This window comes from Dioscorea cayenensis, chromosome 18, assembly GCF_009730915.1.
Source record: "Dioscorea cayenensis subsp. rotundata cultivar TDr96_F1 chromosome 18, TDr96_F1_v2_PseudoChromosome.rev07_lg8_w22 25.fasta, whole genome shotgun sequence".
Classification (NCBI taxonomy): Eukaryota; Viridiplantae; Streptophyta; class Magnoliopsida; order Dioscoreales; family Dioscoreaceae; genus Dioscorea; species Dioscorea cayenensis.
This window is the reverse complement of record NC_052488.1, coordinates 16,980,710-17,001,970: the sequence shown is the minus strand read 5'-3', so window position 1 is coordinate 17,001,970 and position 21,261 is coordinate 16,980,710. Positions and strand designations below refer to the sequence as shown.

Genomic DNA, 21,261 nt, shown 5'->3' with positions numbered 1-21,261 from the left:
GATTATGAAGTTAAGAGAGCAATCTATGAATTGGTCAAAGGTCACTATAAAGAGCCGTGGACCGGATGGGGGAAGTGCCCAAAGATATGAGGCAAAGGATATTCATCTCTTTTAGAGTAAATACCATTTAAATAATTAAATTTATTAATGGGTTTCAATTATGCATGTGAACTATGAAAAAAGCAATAACTTGGTTAACCCTGTCTTTCCTAGGGCATATACACATGGGAGGCACAACATGAATCTTTAGTGTTGCGGTATTTCAACCATGAGGCGAGTGAATGGTTGAAGACAAATTTATATCTTGCTCATAATCTTAACAAGGCTCCATTTCCATGGATGGCTCCTACAGTTTGGGAAGGTTTACAGAGGCATTGGGAGTCAGAGGAGTTTAAGAGAATAAGTGAAAAGAACAAATTAAATAGGGGAGAAATTAGAAGCTCCTCCACTATTATTTACTGTAATTAATCTGTCAGTACTGCTGTGCATCGTCTTAAACTGGTAATGCCCATACTTCATATAAATACCATTAATATTATTATTTATAATTTACCACAACTTTTAACTTTTCTTTAATATATTTTTCTCTAGGCGGAGGAATTAGGTAGAGAGCCAACTCTAAAAGAATGCTTTATTCGTACCCACAAAAAAAAGGATAGCGCACTTGAGGTTGGTCGCGCCACAAGAATTGTTGTAAGTATGAGATAACTTTGTCGAAATAAATGCATTTGAAATTAAAGTTAGGGGTTTAGGTTTTGTGTGAATGGTAGGGATTGTTGGTTTTATATTTTATTTTGGAATTTAATGAAAAGCTTTGAAATTAGTTATTAATCCCTTCATTGTTTAGATTAGTTTGCAACATAATGTTTTTATTTAGAAGTGTGTGACATTAATTTCTTCACTAATTTTGCTCTATTCTTAATTAGGTTAAACGGCTTTCATAAAAACACTTCTATCATGCAATGTCAAATAAATAATAACAAATTCTTGCGTTGAGAAGTAAAGTCACAACTTATTTGGGAAAAAAAGCTAAAAGCCTTGTATAAGTTAATTATATGTATATATATATTAAACAACATAACTCTTGCATATGTATAGCTTTATTCTTCTCCTTTTACCTGTTTTATATATTTTGCATGTATTCCCATAACCATCTCTTGTATTCTCCTTCTGATGAACTTGGAGTGGAACATGAACATCAAGGCATGCATGCAAACTGATCGGACTATCTAGCTAACCTATTGATCAAAGTAATAAAATCCTACATGCATGCATGTCTATTAATTTTCTAGGGTTTCCATTATATATAAGCTTTGCATATATTAATGGGTACGAGTGATGGTTTCACTAATATTGTCATTGTTATTTGGAAATTGTTTGACATGTCTATTAAATTCTTATATTACTACCTCACTAGATTTATAAATGACAGTAAAAGGGTTGTACATTTAGAACTATGCACTCGTCTGAAGTTCAACAGTAGGACATCTTGAAATTTAACAAAATAGTGATAATTTGGTTGTATGAGAGAATAGTGGATAGAGGTTTTAAGATGAATATTTCATTGGATTAGTTAACTAATCTAGTTATAGTCAAAATCAAGCAATAATTCATTGATTAATTTTAATGGTTACTAAAGTGGGGCAAAGTAGCAAGCGAATGCCCAAGCTGCTCTAACGATGATAGTAACCAGCAGGATGTCGGCAGTGTTCGTTCTCTTGCCATAAGTTAAAAGTATACTATTCTATAGTAAGTGCACATCTTTTAGATCTTTCGTACTCCAAACAAACACTGGCAACCATTTTTTTTAATATAATTTATTTTTTTAAAGAGTTATTAAACTGAAAACATATATACACAAAAAAAATCCCTCAAAACTATCAACAACGATACAAAGAAATTCAAGAGAGCCATTAAAATAGGACATTGGAAACAATTCCTACTGCAGTTGGTACATTTACCTGTGGAACTGGCTATAGCTGTAAGCCCTTGTGCTTCCCTTTCTATCTTTTTCATATGGCTCATTTATTTTGATAATTATGTAAAGAAACCTCATTTATTAACTGCCTTGATTAAGTTAATTAAATGCTATAATCGAAGATTATATTACAACAATATATTAGACACATGGGCCACCACAAACTTAAACTAAGTGTATACCTCCACACTTTGGTTTTTTTATTTTTTTCTTGGTTGAAGGAGCTAGACAAACTATTAATATGGTTACATAGGGGAACAGAAAAACTGAAAAACACAAGGGGATATAGATATAATAAACAAAACTGGAAATTTATGAACTTCTTCATGAGCTACTACTAATATTCTTGCCTATATAAATCTAATATATATATATATATATATGTATGTATATATATTATTTAATATAAAAATCATGTGCTGCATCAAATCCCTCTTTGGCTCTTTTGGAAAACTCAACTGGCACTTAATCTCCTACCCAACCCATTGAAGCTTTTTGTCAACTCATTGAATTTCATGCTTTTGTAATAGTTATCTATTTTTGGAATTTCTTTTAAAGCCACTCACTCTTGTCTGATGGACATAGATAGGGGGGACATGGACATTGCTTTGATAAATGTATTGAAATTTGATAATTTGATTTATAAATATAAATTTATAACATAGTGTAGATAGATGGTGTAAATTGTACTGCATTAGTTATTCCCTTTGAAGTTTGACCATGACTACAGGAAAGAAAAACATTGTGTAAATTGTACTACTTAAAAGCATCAACTATATGCTTCTATTCATCTTGGCTTTGATCTTTAATTTGTTTCATTTATTTTTCTTTATTTTAGTTAGGATATTGTTCTCCATTGGTTGATCCTGCATTCATTTTGTTGTCTAAATAGTGCATTCCTGCGCCATAGTGTCACATTTAATGCAAACCTCACTTTAAATTTTTATGGGATTTAAGTCTTGATAATGTATTTTTTTTTATAAAATTATATTGTTTACCATGGAAATCTAATCATATGTCCATAAGATTATTAATTTTTTATTGGATACAAGTGGAATTTTACAAATCAATAGCAGATAAATGCAGTCAAGGGGTAGATAAGAATTCTATTAACCAAGATGAATTATAGGACGAGATAGCCATTGAAAGTCGTAACATAGTGGTAGGAAAGGGTAATATCGTTAAGGAGATGTGTTCATCCACGTATAAGCCATGCTTGGGATCTTCTGAATCAACTGAACAACTTCGTAACAGAATTAAGGAATTGGAGGAAGAGCTTGCTAGGTCTTGTGCTGAGGCTGATGATCGGTTACATGCTGAGTTGGCCCATCGCGAATTATTTGAATTATTGCTCGCCGCACTTCGTGGTAAAGTATTGACCTTTCTAGCATGCCTATTTTTACTCATACGCCACATGCCCCTCGAGCACCGACATGAGCGTCACAAACACATGCCGATAAACATTCTGCAATGCCAAAGAGAGTCTGTATTTCTCCGTCTACTAATGATTTTTTTGAAGACTAGGAGGATGATGTATAGGGTTTTTGATAATATACATGGTTTATGTTAAGGGGTTGTGGAATTATGTTAGATTGGACCTTATTATTGTCATGCTATGATTGTAATAACAATTTTGTTTATTTTACAAATATTGCAATATATATTTTGATAAAATTAAATATAGGTTCCATTATTAAATAAATCCATTTGTAATTTTTTTAAAAAAAACTGTGCCAAATTCCTTGACAAAAACCATGCCAATATTTTTTACTAAATTTAAAACCATGTAAAAAAAAAGTGACAAAAATATGCCAACAACTATATTAAATTTAAAACCGTGCTAAAAAATGGTGACAAAAATATACCAACAGCTATATTAAACAATGATTTAAAAACCGGACCTGACCGGCCGGTTCAACCGGTTCAACCGGGAACCGGTCGGTAAACCGGTCCGGTTAGTGATATAAACTACAAAAGAACCTGACCCGCCGGTTCAACCGGTGAACCGGTTGGACTGGACCGGTTAATTTATTGATTTAATTTATTTATTTTATAATTAAAAACTTATATTAAGTTAATAAACTCATTAACTCTGTCCAAATTTTAAAAAGACAAAAAAGTCAAAAAAATAAAAATAAAAAGCAAGATGCATAAAAATATTAATATATAATAATTTATTATCATTAATTTATTATGATTAACTTATAATTTTACACTAATCAATAATTAAAATTATTAAAGTTAAAGTGTTAAACCAAATATTTGAATGATTTGGTTTTAATTTTTTAATCATTATTGTTGTTGTTGTATACTTGTAGATTTATATTTTATTTAATTCTTTATTTTTCAATATTTGTTGTATAGTTGTATCCTTGTATATTTGTATTTTAAAAATTTTAATTTTATGTAAAGTTAAAACTTTATGACTTTATAAAGGTAATTTAAATTGGCAATATATAATTTTGTATTTTTTTATTATTATTTCCTTATTATTGAAATTATTTTTTACTTATTTTTAATGTTTTCTTAATTTTTAAATATTTATTTATTTGGAAAAATTAAATCTGGTTGAACCGGCCGGTTTAACCGGTTCGACAACCGGTCCGGTTATTAAAACATTGATATTAAATTTAAAGCCGTGAAAAAAATCATGACAAAAAAATGTGCCAAAAATCATCTCCGTGCCAAAAATCGTGACAACCGTGACACTATAAACTATGCCAAAATTGGTGACAAACTTAACTATGCCAAGGATTGTGATAAATACCATGGTAAAATAACCGTGACAAATTCCGTGACAAACTAAACTATGCCATTGATTGTGACAAATACCATGGTAAAATAACCGTGACAAAACCCTTGACAAAAAAACCGTGCCAATAACCGTGACAAAAACTGTGACAAACATACCATGCCAGAAACCATGACAACCTAACCATGCCAATAACCTTGACAAAACAAAACCGTGCCAAAAAACGTGACAACATAAAACCGTGCCAAAATGGTGCCAAACAAACCATGGCAAAATTGTGATAACACAAAGCCGTGCCAAAAATGGTGTCAAAAAACGTGCCTAAAATCGTGACAAAGTTGGCACGGTCTAGTAAAAGTGTAACAAAAGTTGGCACGGATTTAGTATTCCGTGACAAATTATATTTGTCACACATGCTATAGGCATGGTTATATTTCCGTGCCAAAATTCGTGCCAAAAGCAGTTTGTCATTGTTTTTTGGCTCAAATCCGTGACAAATTTACCGTGTCAAATTCTTGTTTTTCTTGTAGTGTGAGTATGTTCAACAAATAAAAGTAATTCAAGACAAAGTTGCAATAGCTCATTTCTATTGGATAATGAGAATAAAATGATTGACACCTTAAATGGCTATACAGGTGTAATTGTCGGATAAGTAATATAGTGTGCTATGAAAGCAAGGTTATCAATCCCATGGGGATTGGAAGCACTAGTATTAGCTACTCTCATATTATCTAGCCTAAAAAAACTAATGAGAAATGAAATACTAAGAAACTATGCGAGCTACTACTATTGAAGATGGTGGCACACCAAAGAGAATCATGCTTAAAAAGAGATATCTGAAACGGGAATCCCCTAGGGTTTTCATAAATCCCTAGACTTGGGTAATGGGGTGGCAATTGAGCTAGATTGGACCGAGCGTATTCTTAAGGTGTATTGATCCCTTCTTTAAGATGATCAATACCTAATACCATATGAAGCAATATAGACTCTCAATGATTGTATTAATAATCTATGAATCTTTAATTCAAGAGAGTTGTAGTGTTTCAATCTTAAGTGTGTACTCATAAAACTCTCTTCAACCATGGTAGATCTATATATGCGAAGGGTTTCTCAATCTATCACGGGTGAATCAAATGTGAAAATCAGGGTTCTCGCGATATAGAAAATCATAACAGCAAAGTACATACAATTAAAGCACAATCAATATTCTATGCATTAAAAACCAATGTCCCAAGTCTAGTACAATATACACCTTAGGGTTCATCTGCACCCAAATACTACAATAGATTAATGAGAAGAGGAGACTCCAAAATTTCCAGTTTTTAATTCCCAACCTTTATCTTCTAGAACTCAGCCAAATTCTTCACCTCAAATTTTCTTTTCTCTTGCTCTTTTAAACTTCTTTGAGCTATAGTACTACTACAATAATAGAGTTACAGTGTTATATATAGTAGCGAATTGATGGGCCAACTTAAAACTACAATGTAGGCTGCAAAGCTAGAGGTATCACAATATACGAATACAAATATTCACTCATATCAAAAGGGAACTTAGAATTCTCTAAATTGCAAAAGTGCATAAATAATTAATACAAAAAGTTATCAGATTTCCAAAATAGAGGACCAAACAAATATTGTGAGAGATACACACAAATGCATGATTTTTTAAGAAATACTCTCCAAGTTTTTCATTAGCAAGAAATACACACTCAAACTCAAAATGTTTACAAAGTATTCAAGACCGAACACTAATATAAAATACTCTGCCGACGTCCTGTTCACACTCCGCAATATGTTTGCTATAAAACTATTTGCGAACCCAATGCTACAGTATCATGTGTTACAATGATCAGCTCCAGTGTAGAAAAGATACCATTCCATATTTCATAGCTTGCGCATACCTCATACACAAACATTCTAAAATACAAAAAATTCTAGAAGAAGAGCCATTGAAATATCTATTATTATATCAAACAGATTTACAAAAGTTTCAGTTTGGGGGTGGTCGATCATTACATTATATTAATTTATTTTTACCACAATTAACCTCATCTTTGATCTCAGCAAACAATGATCATTTTCCAAGCAACTTATACGGATCTAGTTGAGATTTACTCTTTAACTTCTTGTTTAAAAAGGCATTAAGGTACTCTATCATCTTTACATTAGCATATCGAGCTGGTTTTTCAATTGATATTAGTTCTAACAAAGGACCATATATATCAAACTCTTCTCTTTTTCCAGGAGTGAAGAATGTAGCAATTGATACTCTTGATTCTTTATCAGAATTAGCCACCACTCTATGTTGTACACTCTTATATTCATCGTTAGAAATAATCTGTATAAAGGAAAAATTTCAAGATGTTTTCACTTGCAATCTCGTCAAAAATTAAATAATTATTATACTTTTGTTAAATAAAATTATATATATATATATATATATAATATCATTGTTATTTATTGATGTATCTTTTTCATCAGACGTCTATTAAACTATTTTTTTTTAAAAAAAAAAAACTATCAGCCCTACCCTTCATCCAAATAAATTCCATGCTATATTAATTTAAATTGATTTTTATCCATTGTTAGGACGACAATGCCACACGAATCCATGATAAATATAATTTTTAAATCCAAACTCATTTAAAATTCTCAAATCTATTCATACTTTATATCTAAATTCCCAAACATGTCCCATCCCAAACTAGCTAGAAAAATTAATCATATATCTCCACAAAATTAATAGTGACTACTTCAAACAATCATATTCATAAAAAGTAATATTTATAACTATTGAATATTTATATAATTTTTAAAAGAAGTAAGTTAACAAAATTTCTTACATAAAAAAAATTTATAAACTATTGAATTTATTAATATAAAAAAAATCACATCATCTAATGCATTTATATAATTAAAATTATCAAATAAAGTTAATATTAACTTCTAAAACTCTATAAATCATGATTATCAAATAAAATCATCAACATGATTATAAGCTAGCTAGCTATTGTCAATAAACTAATAAAAAATTGAACAACTAGAAATATTTCCAAATATTCAAGATTTCAAACCCCATCATTTCTTTGAGTTGTATACAAAAAATTCTCTATAAAATTTAAATCTTTTAAGAAATAATATAAAACTCAGAAGAAAAACAATATTTAAATTAATATAACATAGGCGAAGGCTTTCAAATAATAACAATAATAATAATTAATTAAATATTTCTGATATGTATATATAAACAAGTAAATAAAAACACACATATAAGCATATACTATATATAGGTCAAATCCGAAATCCATCTCAAACTTGGGCTTTAATTTAAATCCCGAACCCATCCCAAACCTAATAGGATTGATAACTCTCAAACCCATTAAAATTGTCATTCCTAGAAATATAAGCAATATAAATTATAAGTGAAGTGTTTGAGCAAATTTCTACTGTTTTTATCAATTTAATTTGAATTAAAATTTAAATAAACTCGCCTGAAATTAATCTCAATTCGATGCACTAATTCCAATTTCATCTAACTACTTATTTCATATTACCACTTAAGTTTGATTAGCTAGCTAGTTCTTCGTGAGTCGTCATAACAATAAAAATACATAAAAAAAACCAAGCTGCGTGTCTCTAATAATTAATTAATGAACACACCTGGAGGAGGTCACCAACGTTGAAAACGAGAGCTCCGGGGATGGGTTTCACATCAACCCAGCACTCATCTCTCATACTTTTCACTTGAAGCCCACCAATCTTATCTTGAATCAGAACCGCTAAAATCCCTGGATCTGTGTGATCAACAAGGCCAAACGTCCGATCAGGCTCCGGGCAAGGTGGGTAGTAGTGACCAGCCATCCCTCTTCCCTCAAGACATGAAAGCTCCTCCAGCCTTCTTGGGTCCAACCCGAGCCCCTCACTCATCAACCCCATCACTTCCCTTGCCACCTCCTTCACACTCTCGTCCCACTTCACCAGCTCTGACCTGCAAACCTCCGGGATCCGCTCTAGTTCCGGTCGGACCGGACCGAAAATTAGATACAAAGTGTCTCTCCAACTCGCCGCCTCGGAGTAGAACAAGTCTTGGTTTGAGAAGTAGCTGAAGCTGCCCAGAATGGCACGTGTGTAGTATTGAGATCGGACGGCAGCGGGGAGCTCGTGGAAGGATCGGACAGCGGAGATGGTTTTCTCGATGGTGGAGAGAGGGATGCCGTGGTTGATGAGCTGGAAGAAGCCCCAGTCTTGGCATGCGGATCGGATGTGATCTACGGCGATGGGACGCGGGAGGGAGAGATCAACGGTGGGGATTGAGAGGTGAGTGGCGGCCGGGATTGACAGGTGGATGTTGGGGTCGTGGAATATGGTGGGAATGGAGGTGATGCCGGAGTCAACTAGGCCTTTGACTCCGGCCTTGGTCTCCTCGAACTCTTTCAGAGATGTGGCTCGGTCTGTGGATGCCGCCATGTCTGGTTTTGGTGATGGTTTCTTGGTTGAAATATTTATAAACCAAATTATGGATGGTTAGTGTTGTAATGGCGAAACTGATGATGGACATGTTTATAGGATCCTTTTAATTACGGAATTTGTGGTTGTTTTAAATATTTCAAAAAATAAAAGTTTGGGAGACTTTATTGGTTGAAGACTTGAATTTAATAAACTATTTTTAGTTTCACGTTTAAATTATGTATTCATATTTGCTATGACGGTTGAGATGATGTCACTTTGCCATTGTCCACGTTTCCAGCGACCATTGATTTCGAACTATTCTATTCTTAATGGATATCTATTGTTTTCAATAGTGTGTCACAGAGTGGTCCTGTCCACCATTTGGTTAATCTTGGAGTTGCTTAAGTTTTAAAATATTAAATGAAACTGAAACACCTTGTTAATCAGTTTACGAGTTCAATTGATTTAATAAAATATTAACCAATAGAAGACAACCTGATTGTACATGGCAACCTTAACTTATAAATTATAATCACTGATACGGGTTGGGCTCCTACCAACCGGTGTCTCTGCGAGTTGGATATATTTTAAAATTTTCAAAAAAATTTATTAAAAAACATCTAATTGCTTCTCATGCGACTTGAAATCAAGACTTTGTTGTAGTTATTCAAGAGACTAACCAACTATTCTCTGGCAATTTGATGTTTTATAAATGTAATATATATATATATATCATCATTTTTAATAACAATAACATGTGTTTCATTTAATTACTTAAATCTTAAAAACCATAATCTCTTCGTTTCTACAACCTTATACGGTGGTTAAGCATATATAATCTTTTAGTTTAATACCCAAGTTAGTCCCTCTAAAATTCAAAATCGGCCCTTTTAGTCCCTCTATTACAATTTCAGCCCTTTTAGTCCTTTTATTTGTTTGATTTTGTAAATATTAGTCCTGAGACCAACGGCAGTTAGTTCTACCGTTGTGTTGGCTGACTTGGTTTTTTTATAATAAAAAAATATTAAAAAATTATTAAAAAGTTAAAATCATAAACGGGTGCGGATTCAAATTAATGGATCCGCATCCTTAACATTGAAAATAACATTTCCGTATCTTCTTTCTCCCGATCACCATCCTCCATCTCTATTACCGGCGAAACCCTCGACGAGAAGGAAGAGCCCGTTAAAAGCAATCATCAAGAGAGAGGGAGAGAGGGAGAGAGAGAGAGAGAGGGAGAGAGAGAGAGAGACCCTGGTTGCCTACGAAGCCCTCGACGAGAAGGAAGATCCCATTAAAAGCAATCATCAAGAGCAAGTTTGTTGTTTTTGTATCTTGTGTTAACTTTTCAATTTCTTGTTTAATAAACAACTACCTTGTAGTTCTTTTCATGAAAAAAAAAGCAAGAGAGAGCCCCTATATATATATATATAGATATATATATAGAGAGAGAGAGAGAGAGAGAGAGAGAGAGAGATGAGTCTCATTCTTTTATTCTCTCCACCTATGCTATATTTTACCTGGACTTGTTGTATTTTGGTTGTATTTAATACAACAATGTTGAAATCCAATGAAGCTTGGTTGTAGTTGTATGTTCAGATTTTGTTGTTATTATTTGGTTGTATTCAGTTAAATATCAATGGAATTCATGGATTTTTTTGCTGGATATATCATGTAACAACCATGATTAACAACAAATTCATACTCATTAACAATCAATGTAAACAAAATAATAACTACACTCATTGTAAACAATCTTGACTTTAATATGGCCAATGGATGTTGAAAAAAGGTTTGTTGACGACTGCAGAAGGTTGAGGAAGATTCAATTTTGCTGGCCAGAAAATGGAGCACAATCATTCGTTCTCGTCAAGGATTTTGCCGGCATCAGGGGTGGAGGTTGGAATTTGGGAGAAAGAGGGAAGAGATTTGTTGTTTTGAGGGTGAGAGATGGGGGAAAGGGTTTTGTTATTTTGAGGGTAAGGGGTGAGGATCCGTTAATTTGGATCCGTTAATTTGGATCCGCATCCGAACAAAATTTTAACCTTTTTTTTTAAGTTTTCATTTTTTTAATAAATTTTTAATAATTTTTAATTTTTTTTAATTATAAAAAAAAGCCAAGTCAACACAATAAAACGGTAGAACTAACAGTCGTTGCCCTCAGGACTAATATTTACAAAATCAAACAAATAAGAGGACTAAAAGGGCTGAAATTGTAATATAGGGACTAAAAGGGCCAATTTTGAATTTTAGAGGGACTAACTTGGGTATTAAACCTAATCTTTTCTATAAGAATTTTATATATTTCTTTTTTAATATAATCTCTAAAACCTTAAATATATTATTAACTTAAAATCATAATATTCTCTAAAATATTAATCAATAAATAATTAAATTAAAATTTTATTGGATTAGTAAGAAAGTTTTTCACTCCAATATAATTTATAAAAAAATATTTTTAACTATAAATTTTATTAATCTTCATATTAACAATATATTTTTAATGAAAAAAAATATAAATTAGGATAAAACATTTTTTATAATTTTATATTAACAATTTTCATTATAAAACAACTATAAATATTTTAAAATGTTTTAGATTTATCATTTCTGTATTTAAATATAAAAAAATTTCATTTAGTAAATTTTTTCAATTTTTGCTATCCGATGACCCTCTTTAATTAAGTCAATGGTTCTTCAATAGATTAATCTCATGTTTCTTAATATCCAATTTTGAAAACATTATTAAATATATTTAATGATAAGTATTTAACAAAATAAATTAATAACTATAAATCTTTTTAATTAGTTTAATTTATTTGAATTATCTTAAATAATTTAAAATGTTTAAAAAGTCAATTGAAGATATGGATAAAAAAAATTAGCAAAACACTTATGACAACATCACTCTAACCAATACATCAATAAACTTTTGACTAACATTGTTTCTTTATTTAAAGATATAAACAATAGATAAGATTTACATTAGTCACATTTAGTCCCATATCAGCTAGGATAACAAAAAACGACATATCAATTGTCTATAAAAACTGGTGACTAATTGAAATTTATTTTGTAATTTTTTTCACATATTAATTAAAAATTGATGGCCCGGCCTGCCAGTTTTGGGGGTCCCATGGGCCGGGTCCTGGTCACCCCAGGGTGACCCATGACCCACTGGTTCCAGCGGGCCGAATCGGCCTGGTGGTTTAGCACTATTGGTAGGGCCGGTTACGGGTGGGCCTTTAGCTGACCCAGACTCGCCGGGCCAGGCCCGGCGGGCTCAGTTAACCAGCCAATGCCCCCCTCTACATGCACCAACCAAAATAAAAGGAGATGCCTTTCATAAAAACGATATCCTGTCCTCCGGATTGATTGATAAATTTTGGAATACTTATATGATTTATTTGAAGTGTAATTTGGCTGTAGGAATAGTTGTTGGAAAATTAATTTTGAATGGAATTTGAAAGGTTGAAGAATTCCAATGGTGTTGGAATTTGAACCTTTTTCAACTTCATAGAATTAAAAAAATTTCAAACTTTTGGAATTCTAGAATTAAGTTAGAATTTGAAGAATTTTTCAACTTCACAGAATTTAAAAGGTCTCAAACCTTTTGAATTTTAGAATTAAGTTTGGAATTCCAAGGGTTAGTTTCCAAGCCTATATAAAGAGTTTTAATCTTCAGCTTTATATATACAAAAAATACAATACAAAAAAAAGAATACAATAAAAAGACAATTCTAGAGGAAAATGACACACACTTCACTTCCTTCTTTTCACCTACTCTCTTGTAGAAAGCCTAAGTTTCGTGTGAGAGAGCTCACATAATTCAGTTCGCCAGAGTTGTAAAGTGGTGCTGCCTTGCAACTGAAGAACGTTTGTATCTTGGGAAGTAGATGCTAGTTCAAACCCAAACACTAGAGGGTGGCGAATTTGCTTTAAGAAAATCGTGTGATACACAGGCCTCGGTTTTGTCTCTCCTCAGCTTTAGGATTAAGTCCTTTCACTTTTAATATAAAGTTTTGTTTTACTTGTACTTTTCTATTTACCAATATCTCACGTAGCAAGTATCATTCGTATGCAACAATCTTAAAGTAGAGGTACTTATTTTCTAACAAACTTAAAGCAGATTCAATGGCATATGAAAGAAACGATGTTTCTAATGTGTCTCAAGGATCTACACTTGCTATGAGACCTGTTGTACCTCAAATGGTTATTCCCACTATGAATACAACCGTATCTCAATTGCAAGCACCCATGGTGGCTATGTCGATTCCTGTGAACCATGCTCAAAGGCCAAAAAAATTTATTGGGTTGCATTTCAAGAGGTAGTAACAAAAGATGTTGTTCTATTTAACCACCTTAAACCATACAAGGTTCTTGACTGAAAAAACACCTGGCCTAGGGGAAGGAGAGCAAGATGCTCAACTAATCACCTCAGTGGAAGCTTGGGAGAAGTCTGACTATCTATGCATAAACTATATCATGAATAGTTTGTCAGATGCATTGTACAATGTATACACATTCAAGAAAATAGCAAAAGATCGTATGATGCTTTGGACCACAAATACAAATATGAGGATGCTGGAACCAAAAAGTTTGTGGTTGGCCGATTCCTTGATTACAAGATAGTGGACTCCAAGACTGTGAACAGTTAAGTGGAGGAATTCCAAGTAATCCTGCATGAAATTCATGCTGAGAGGATGGTCTTTCGTTAAGCTTTCCAATTAGCTGCTATCATTGAGAAGCTACCCCCTGGTTGGAAAGACTTCAAAAATTACTTAAAACATAAGTGGAAGGAGATGAATATTGAGGATCTTCTTCTTAGACTTCAAATTGAGGAAGATAACCGAAGCAGTGAAAAGAAGGGTGTCATTCTACCTATGGCTATGGAAAATGTTGTAGAACAAGGTCAAAGCTTGAGGAATAAGAAGAAAAACAAGCATAGGAAAAGGTCTATGCTTGGACTAAAAGGTAGAGTTTCAAAGAAATAGAAATTCCAAGGGAAATGCTATAATTATGACAAGATGGCTCATAAGGCATCTGAGTGTAGGTTGCCAAAGTGAAATAAAAATTAGGCTAACATTGTTGATGACATCATTTAAGATGTATTTGATATGAACCTTGTAGCTATTGTTTTAGAAGTGAACTTGGTTGGATCTATGATAAGTGCTTGTGTATTAGTAATACGAAGTATTCTTTTCTTACAATGAGCATTACTTTTCTCAGATTTTATCGCTCATACATGTGTATTTGTGTTACTTTTGCGCATGTAAGGTTGTGGAGACAAGTGTGGAAGAAAGAAACCAAAGTAGATCGTGAATGCACGTTGTTGATGAAATCTTGGAGTGAACAAATGTGAAGACACAAGTTGTGCTTAAAGACACGTGAGTGTGTGCCAACCTCCGTTGTGCTCGAGCGAACATGCAAAGTGGAGAGGCACAAAGGCAGTTACACTCATGTGTTTCGACTTGTGCAAAGGTAGCAAGATTGTCATCAAATGTGATTTTGTTGAAGAAGCAACATGATCTACCGCATAAATGTGTGCCCATTCATATAGCCTTGATTAAAAGTGTGGATTCGGGAGTATTTTGGCGGAGTATTGTAGCAGGTTACTGTAGAAAATCACTATAGTAGTTACTGTTTACATGCCGCTAGAAAAATCAATTCCTGCAAATTCACACGGCATGTGGAAATTCCACGCGCCCGTGTGGATGCCCGATTCCAGCCTATTTAAAGCCGCGACTTCAGCCCGTTTTGGGATCTTTTGTCCTATCGTTTTCTCATCTTTTCTCCAACTTTGGAGCGGCTCGCGGCTAGGGTTTGGTGAGGCTTTGTAAAGGTTTTTGGAGTGGTTCTACGGCCTTCAACACCGCCTTCCTTTGGAAGATAGTTATGGGGGGAGCTTTCGTCGGCATCGATTCTTCGAGGTGTGCCCTAGGCTTGACGAGGGAACCTTTGGAGGAGACATGGCCACTCCACAAGACCATCGATACGAATACCAAGGGGGTTTTACTTATGGATTTCATGTTCTTACTTTCGATTTCATTATTGATTGTATCTTGCTCTATGGAGAGCTAAACCCCTAGTGGGTACTTGGACTTGTAAACCCTAGGATGATGTTGTTTCTTTGACCTTTCTATTATGTTTCTTTCATTGATGTCTTTATTTGAGTTCCAATCTTGAACGCTTGTTGAATGGGTTTTCCCTTAAAGTGACACTAGGGTTGAGAACTTACATTGGTAATCCTTGTGAGGGAGTGACACACCATGAGGGTTAGACAAAGCAAGATTGGAGAGGGTCGAGAGGGTGAGTCGAGAGGTAGCGGAACGTCGCCTTTCCCCTCCGGTGTGATTTATCCTATCTCCACGTTCCAAGAGTTCTTTGCGGTCACAATAGAGTACAGTACTAAGAGACGAACTCCACTGGGGCTTAGTTGCGTAAGCAACAGAGAGAAGCATTGAAGTAATCCTTAGTATCTGGGGGTTAATTTTGACTAGGGCTCTTTCACTTGGACCAAAGGGTTAGATCTATGTTAGGGAATAGGGTTTATCACTTAGAGTCCCTAGAGCTTTAAGCAACTTTGTACAATGTGAGGTATTGAGACTGAGCGATTTCTCTGCTGAGGCATAGTGTTGGGTAATCACGGTTGATCTTAGGTTTGGGACCGTATATTTTAAGATTTCCATGACTCATTAAGAATCAGTTAGGAGACATAATAGTTGGTTTTTCACTTGAAGCAAAAGTCCTAGGGGGAGCAAGGTCTGGGTGCCCCACTTTCTATCGATTGCCTTTCCTCTCATTTTTTACACCATCTTTCTTTTTTGTTGTTTTTATTTCTTTTCATATTGATATTGTTCACACTACTATCGATCCATCTTCATTTTAGTTAAATAGAAATCCTTATGTTTCTGATCACTATTCCCTGTGGATATGACAACCCACTCACCAGGGTATTATTACTTCGACAAACCCGTGCACTTGTGGTATACATGCGTTGGCATTTGTCAAGTTTTTGGTGCCGTTGACGGGGAATAGGCGTTTTGGAAACACTTTGCACTTTGCTATTTTAGCTATTCACTATTTATTCTATTTCACACTTTCTTATTCTTCGATCATTCTAATTTGTTTTTCTTTCTTTGATTTTAGGAAAGATGATCAACTTTACCGAAGTATTTGACACCATAATGGGAATGGTTGAGAACATAGAACTGAAGATGCAATTGTTTGCAATACATTCCACTACAAGCTGTTCCGAGCAAGAGTACCCTACAAACAACCACCCCGACAAAGAATCAGTTGTTGATCACATTAGTGAGATTCAAGATATAGATTATGAGCTAGAAAGTGTGTTAAATTAGTTTGAAAAGTCAGCACTATTATCTATAAGCTACTAGATGGAAGGAAGTTTGGAAAAGGTTCTTGCTCAGTTTGATTCTTTTCATCAAGTACAAAGGCACGAGATTTTCTCATTATGTATTTCAAAGACAGTCCAGGAAACTTGTAAAAGAGAAAATTTGGTTGTTATTGAGGATCATCCAGAACCACATAAGCAAGTAGATGGTTTAGAGGACACCCTTGATCAAGATTTAACACAGTTCGAGGGAATTAACAGATTAAAGGAGAACAGATTGCGACCATCCATTGAGGAACCACCAGAGTTAGAGCTTAAAACTTTGCCGACACTTTTGGAAAATGCTTTTCTGATGGAAGGATCAAAGCTCCCTGTTATTGTGGCTTCAAACCTTTCTACAGATCAGAAGGACAAACTCGTGAGCATGTTGAAGAGACATAAACTTGCCATTGCTTGGAAGATTTCTAATATAAAAGGTATAAATCCTTCATTTTGCACTCATAAAATCTTAATAAAGGACAATTACAAATTTGTGATTCAACCCCAATGAAGATTAAACCCAAACATGAAGGAAGTTGTAAAGGTAGATGTTGTAAAACTTCTAGATGTAGGAATCATTTATCCCATCTCCGACAGTGCATGGGTGAGCCCAACTCAAGTGGTTCCGAAAAAAGGAAGAATGACAGTTGTGAGAAATGAAAGGAATGAATTAATCCCAACTAGGACGGTTATAGGGTGGCGTGTTTGCATTGACTATAGAAGGTTGAATGATGCAACTCAAAAGGACCATTTTCCGTTACCGTTTATTGATCAGATGTTGGAGCGATTGGTAGGGCATCAGTTTTATTGCTTCCTTGATGGTATGTCGGGCTACTTTAAAATTTCTGTAGCTCCAAAAGATCAAGAGAAGACAACATTTACTTGTCCATATGGTACATTTGCTTACAGAAGAATGCCTTTCGGGTTGTGCAACACACCGACAACATTCCAGCGCTACATGACTGCCATCTTTGATGATCTCCTGGAGGACATCATGGAGGTGTTTATGGATGACTTTTCGGTGTTTGGAGATTCCTTTGACATTTGTCTAAGAAATTTGGATAGAGTGCTAGTGCGATGTGAAGAGACAAATCTTGTTCTTAATTGGGAGAAGTGTCACTTTATGGTCCAAAAAGGCATTGTCCTTGGACATAAGATTTCACAAGTGGGAATGGAGGTAGACAAGGCAAAGATTGAAGTTATAGAAAAACTCCCTCCACCTACCAATGTAAAAGGAGTTCGTAGTTTCTTTGGGCATGCGAGTTTCTACAGGAGATTTATCAAGGATTTTTCAAAGATCACTCAACCGTTGACAAAACTCCTTGAAAAGGATGTTCCCTTTAATTTTGGGAATGATTGTTTGATTACTTTTAACTTTTTGAAAGAGAAATTAGTGCAAGCACCGATTTTGATCATACCGGATTGGAACGAACCCTTCGAGCTCATATGTGACACAAGTGATTATGCTGTTGGAGCAGTTTTGGGTCAGAGGAAAGGTAGGCAGTTCCAACCGATTTATTATGCTAGCAAGACTCTCACGAGTGCTCAAGAGAACTATACAACCACCGAAAAATAGTTGTTAGCAGTGGTCTTTGCTTTTGACAAGTTCAGACCATACCTTATCTGATCTAGGGTCACTATAGTTACCGATCACTAGGCACTCCGGTATCTTATAAACAAGGCTGATATGAAACTGAGGTTGATTTGTTGGATCCTATTATTACAAAAGTTTGATATGGAGATAAAAGACAAGACATGAACCAAAAATGTGGTTGCAGATTATCTATCTCGATTGGACGGGTGTGAAGGTCAAGAGCCATCAAGCAAAGAAATTAACGATTTCTTTCCTGAGGAACACTTGTATGCAGTTCGGAGTTCAGAATCAGAGGACACTCCATGGTTCACAGATTTTGTAAACTACTTGTCGGGGAAAGTACTTAAGTAGGAACTCACATTCCAGCAAAAGAAGAAGTTCTTCACTGACTCGAGGAATTACTTTTGGGACGATCCATACCTGTTCCGCATTTGTGCAGATCATGTGGTCAAAGATGTGTATCCAGGGGGGAAGGTTGGGACATCCTTGCACATTATCACTTTGGGCCAGTTGAGGGACATTATGCTTCAAGTAGAACTACTGAAAAAGCCTTAACTGCCTAATTCTATTGGCCGACTTTATTTCAGGATGCATATCAGTTTGTTCTTCGATGCGTTAGCTGTCAAAGGGCTGGAAATCTATTGCGATATGATGAGATGGCTCAGAATCCAATGCAATTTTGTGAGGTGTTTGATGTATGGGGTATTGATTTCATGGTGCCATTCCCAAAGTCCAATGGCAATCAATACATTCTGGTGGCGGTTGACTATGTCTCTAAATGGGTGGAGGCTCAAGCTCTACCTACTAATGATGCTAAAATCATGGTTAAATTTTTGAAGAGGTTGTTCACTCGATTTGGAACTCCACGAATTATCATTAGTGATCGAGGAACTCATTTTTACAACACTCAACTTGGAAAGTGTTGAAACTCTATGGTGTGCATCATCACCTTGCCACCCCTATCACCCGCAGACAAGTGGTCAAGTGGAAGTCACGAATAGAGAGCTTAAGAGAATCTTGACAAAGTCCGTGGAACAAGGAAAGCGGGATTGGTCGGAACGCTTGGAGGACACACTTTGGGCTCACATAACGGCATATAAAACTCCAATAGGGACCATCCCCTGTAACTAGTATATGGAAGTTAAGTCATTTACCCGTGGAGCTTGAGCATAAAGCTTATTGGGCCATCAAGGCCATGAATTTTAACTTGAGTAAAGCGGGAGAATAACGAATGCTTCATCTCAATGAGTTGGATGAATGGAGGATGAAGGCGTATGAGAATGCTAAAATTTACAAGGAGAGAATCCGGAAGTTGCATGACAAACATATTAAAAATCTGAAAGAGTTCAAAGTCGGCGATTGATAAGTGTTTGAGTAGACATATTTCTATATATGTTTTACATGCATTGAGCATCATTTTTACCATGGTTTATGTCTCATATTGTGTATTTGGTGTTTTTTGTGCAATTAGGTTGTGAACGCCTTGAAAAGTTAAAAGAAAGCAAAGATAGGCTATGAAGACTCAATGTTGGGAGTTCTTGTGCAATTCAAAGACCAAGACGCAAGAGGAGTTCATGAACGTGGAGTTGTGTGCCGACTTCCAATGAAATTCAAGCTAATTTACTAGTTAGAAGGGCACAAAGGCAGTCACATCTTCATGTTCCTTCTCTTTGTGAAGATTGCAATACCTCTCAAAGATCCGTTGATGAAGAAAAGTCTTATAGCCTACAGCATGGATGTGTGCCCGGCCATGCGGCTTCAAGAGAAGAACGTTTGGAGCACATTTGTGAAGAGTATTGTAGCTAAGTATTGTAGCAAAATAATGTAGCATTCTACTGCAATAGCACTGTAGCATAATTACTGTTCACGTCCCCCGCGTGGATATTCCTGCAGCCCACGCGGGCGCGTGGAAAATCCACATGGGCGTGTGGGGGTATGTGACAGATGCGGTCTAAGTCCTATAAATAGCCGTTTTGCACTATTCTTTCTCATCTTTGTGAGGCTCTTGAGGGGTGAGACGACTAGGGTTTAGAGAGGTGGTCTTTGCCCATTTGGAGGGTGTTCTTCACCAACTTTGATAGTTTCCTTCGATGTCAAGGTACTTGGGGAGCCACCGGCGACCTAGCTTCGGAGAGGAATCCTTCAAGACGTTGAACTACCCACCTAGGCCAATCATCACGAATTCAATGGGGTTTTATCTATGGTTTTTGTTGCTTTTCATTGTATTAATCATTGTCTTGTAACTTGCCCCATGGAGGGCTAAACCCTAGTAGGTACTTGGGCATGTGAACCCTAGGATCTATTCTTTTGTATTGATTTGCTTTATGTTTCTAGTTAATCCGAGTTGATTTGAGTTTTAACCTTGTGATTTCATTTCTTGCATGTGTTATTGATCTTTGTGATTGATCTACATTGCTTGATTTGTTACTTTAATGTGAGAGGTCTCCATTAGAGTTATAACTTCAAGGTTAAAGAGGGTTGAGAGGGTGAGTTATGAGATAGTGGAGCGTCCCCTTTCCCTTCCGATTGAGTGTTTCCTATCTCCGTATTCCTTAGACTCTATGCAACCATATTTGGTGTGAGGCATGAGATTGAGAGATTTCTCCGCTGGGACCTTGTAGGAGGTTAGGGATCCTTCACCGGGAATTAGGGTTGGATCTATCTTTAGGAATTGGTTTTACTCTTAGTTATCCCTGGAGCTTATTGCGGTCATATGGGTGTGAGGTGTTCAGATTGAGCGATTTCTCCACCGGGACCTTGTAGGGGACTAGTGCCGGTTGCTTGGAGATGAGGACCGGTTGTTCTTAGATTACCTCGACTTATTAGACTCGGTTTAGAAGCATTTAGCGAATCTTGAACTTCATGTTAGATCCTAGGGGTGCATTGCCTGGGTACCTCATCTTTATTGATTGAGATCTCCCTACATTTTACCCTTGCATATTTGTCTTTGGTATTCATTTCTTCATACATTAGATCACCACACCTTTCCATTTATCATTAGGCTAGAAAACAAAGAATAAGTTAGTACTAGTAGCCCTGTTCCCTGTGGATTCGACTACCCGATTCACCGGGTATTTTATTACTTCAACACCCGTG

General features: G+C 35.2%; 1 protein-coding gene across 1 annotated transcript; it reads right to left on the bottom strand.

Moving 5' to 3' along the window:
* Positions 1 to 6,363: 6,363 nt before the first annotated feature.
* Positions 6,364 to 9,356, bottom strand: LOC120282696 (1-aminocyclopropane-1-carboxylate oxidase homolog 3-like). Its single transcript, XM_039289548.1, has 2 exons — positions 8,390 to 9,356; positions 6,364 to 7,067 (listed from the first exon to the last, which is right to left on the bottom strand). Exons 1-2 carry the CDS (start codon positions 9,194 to 9,196, stop codon positions 6,804 to 6,806), a joined length of 1,071 nt encoding a protein of 356 aa, XP_039145482.1. The 5' UTR covers positions 9,197 to 9,356; the 3' UTR covers positions 6,364 to 6,803.
* Positions 9,357 to 21,261: the final 11,905 nt, after the last annotated feature.

Excerpts from the sequence above, each read along its gene's own strand:
- LOC120282696 (XM_039289548.1), bottom strand. The coding sequence starts at position 9,196 with ATGGCGGCATCCACAGACCGAGCCACATCTCTGAAAGAGTTCGAGGAG. Across the intron at positions 7,068-8,389 it reads ACGTTGGTGACCTCCTCCAG|ATTATTTCTAACGATGAATA; the intron begins GTGTGTTCATTA and ends TCCTTTATACAG.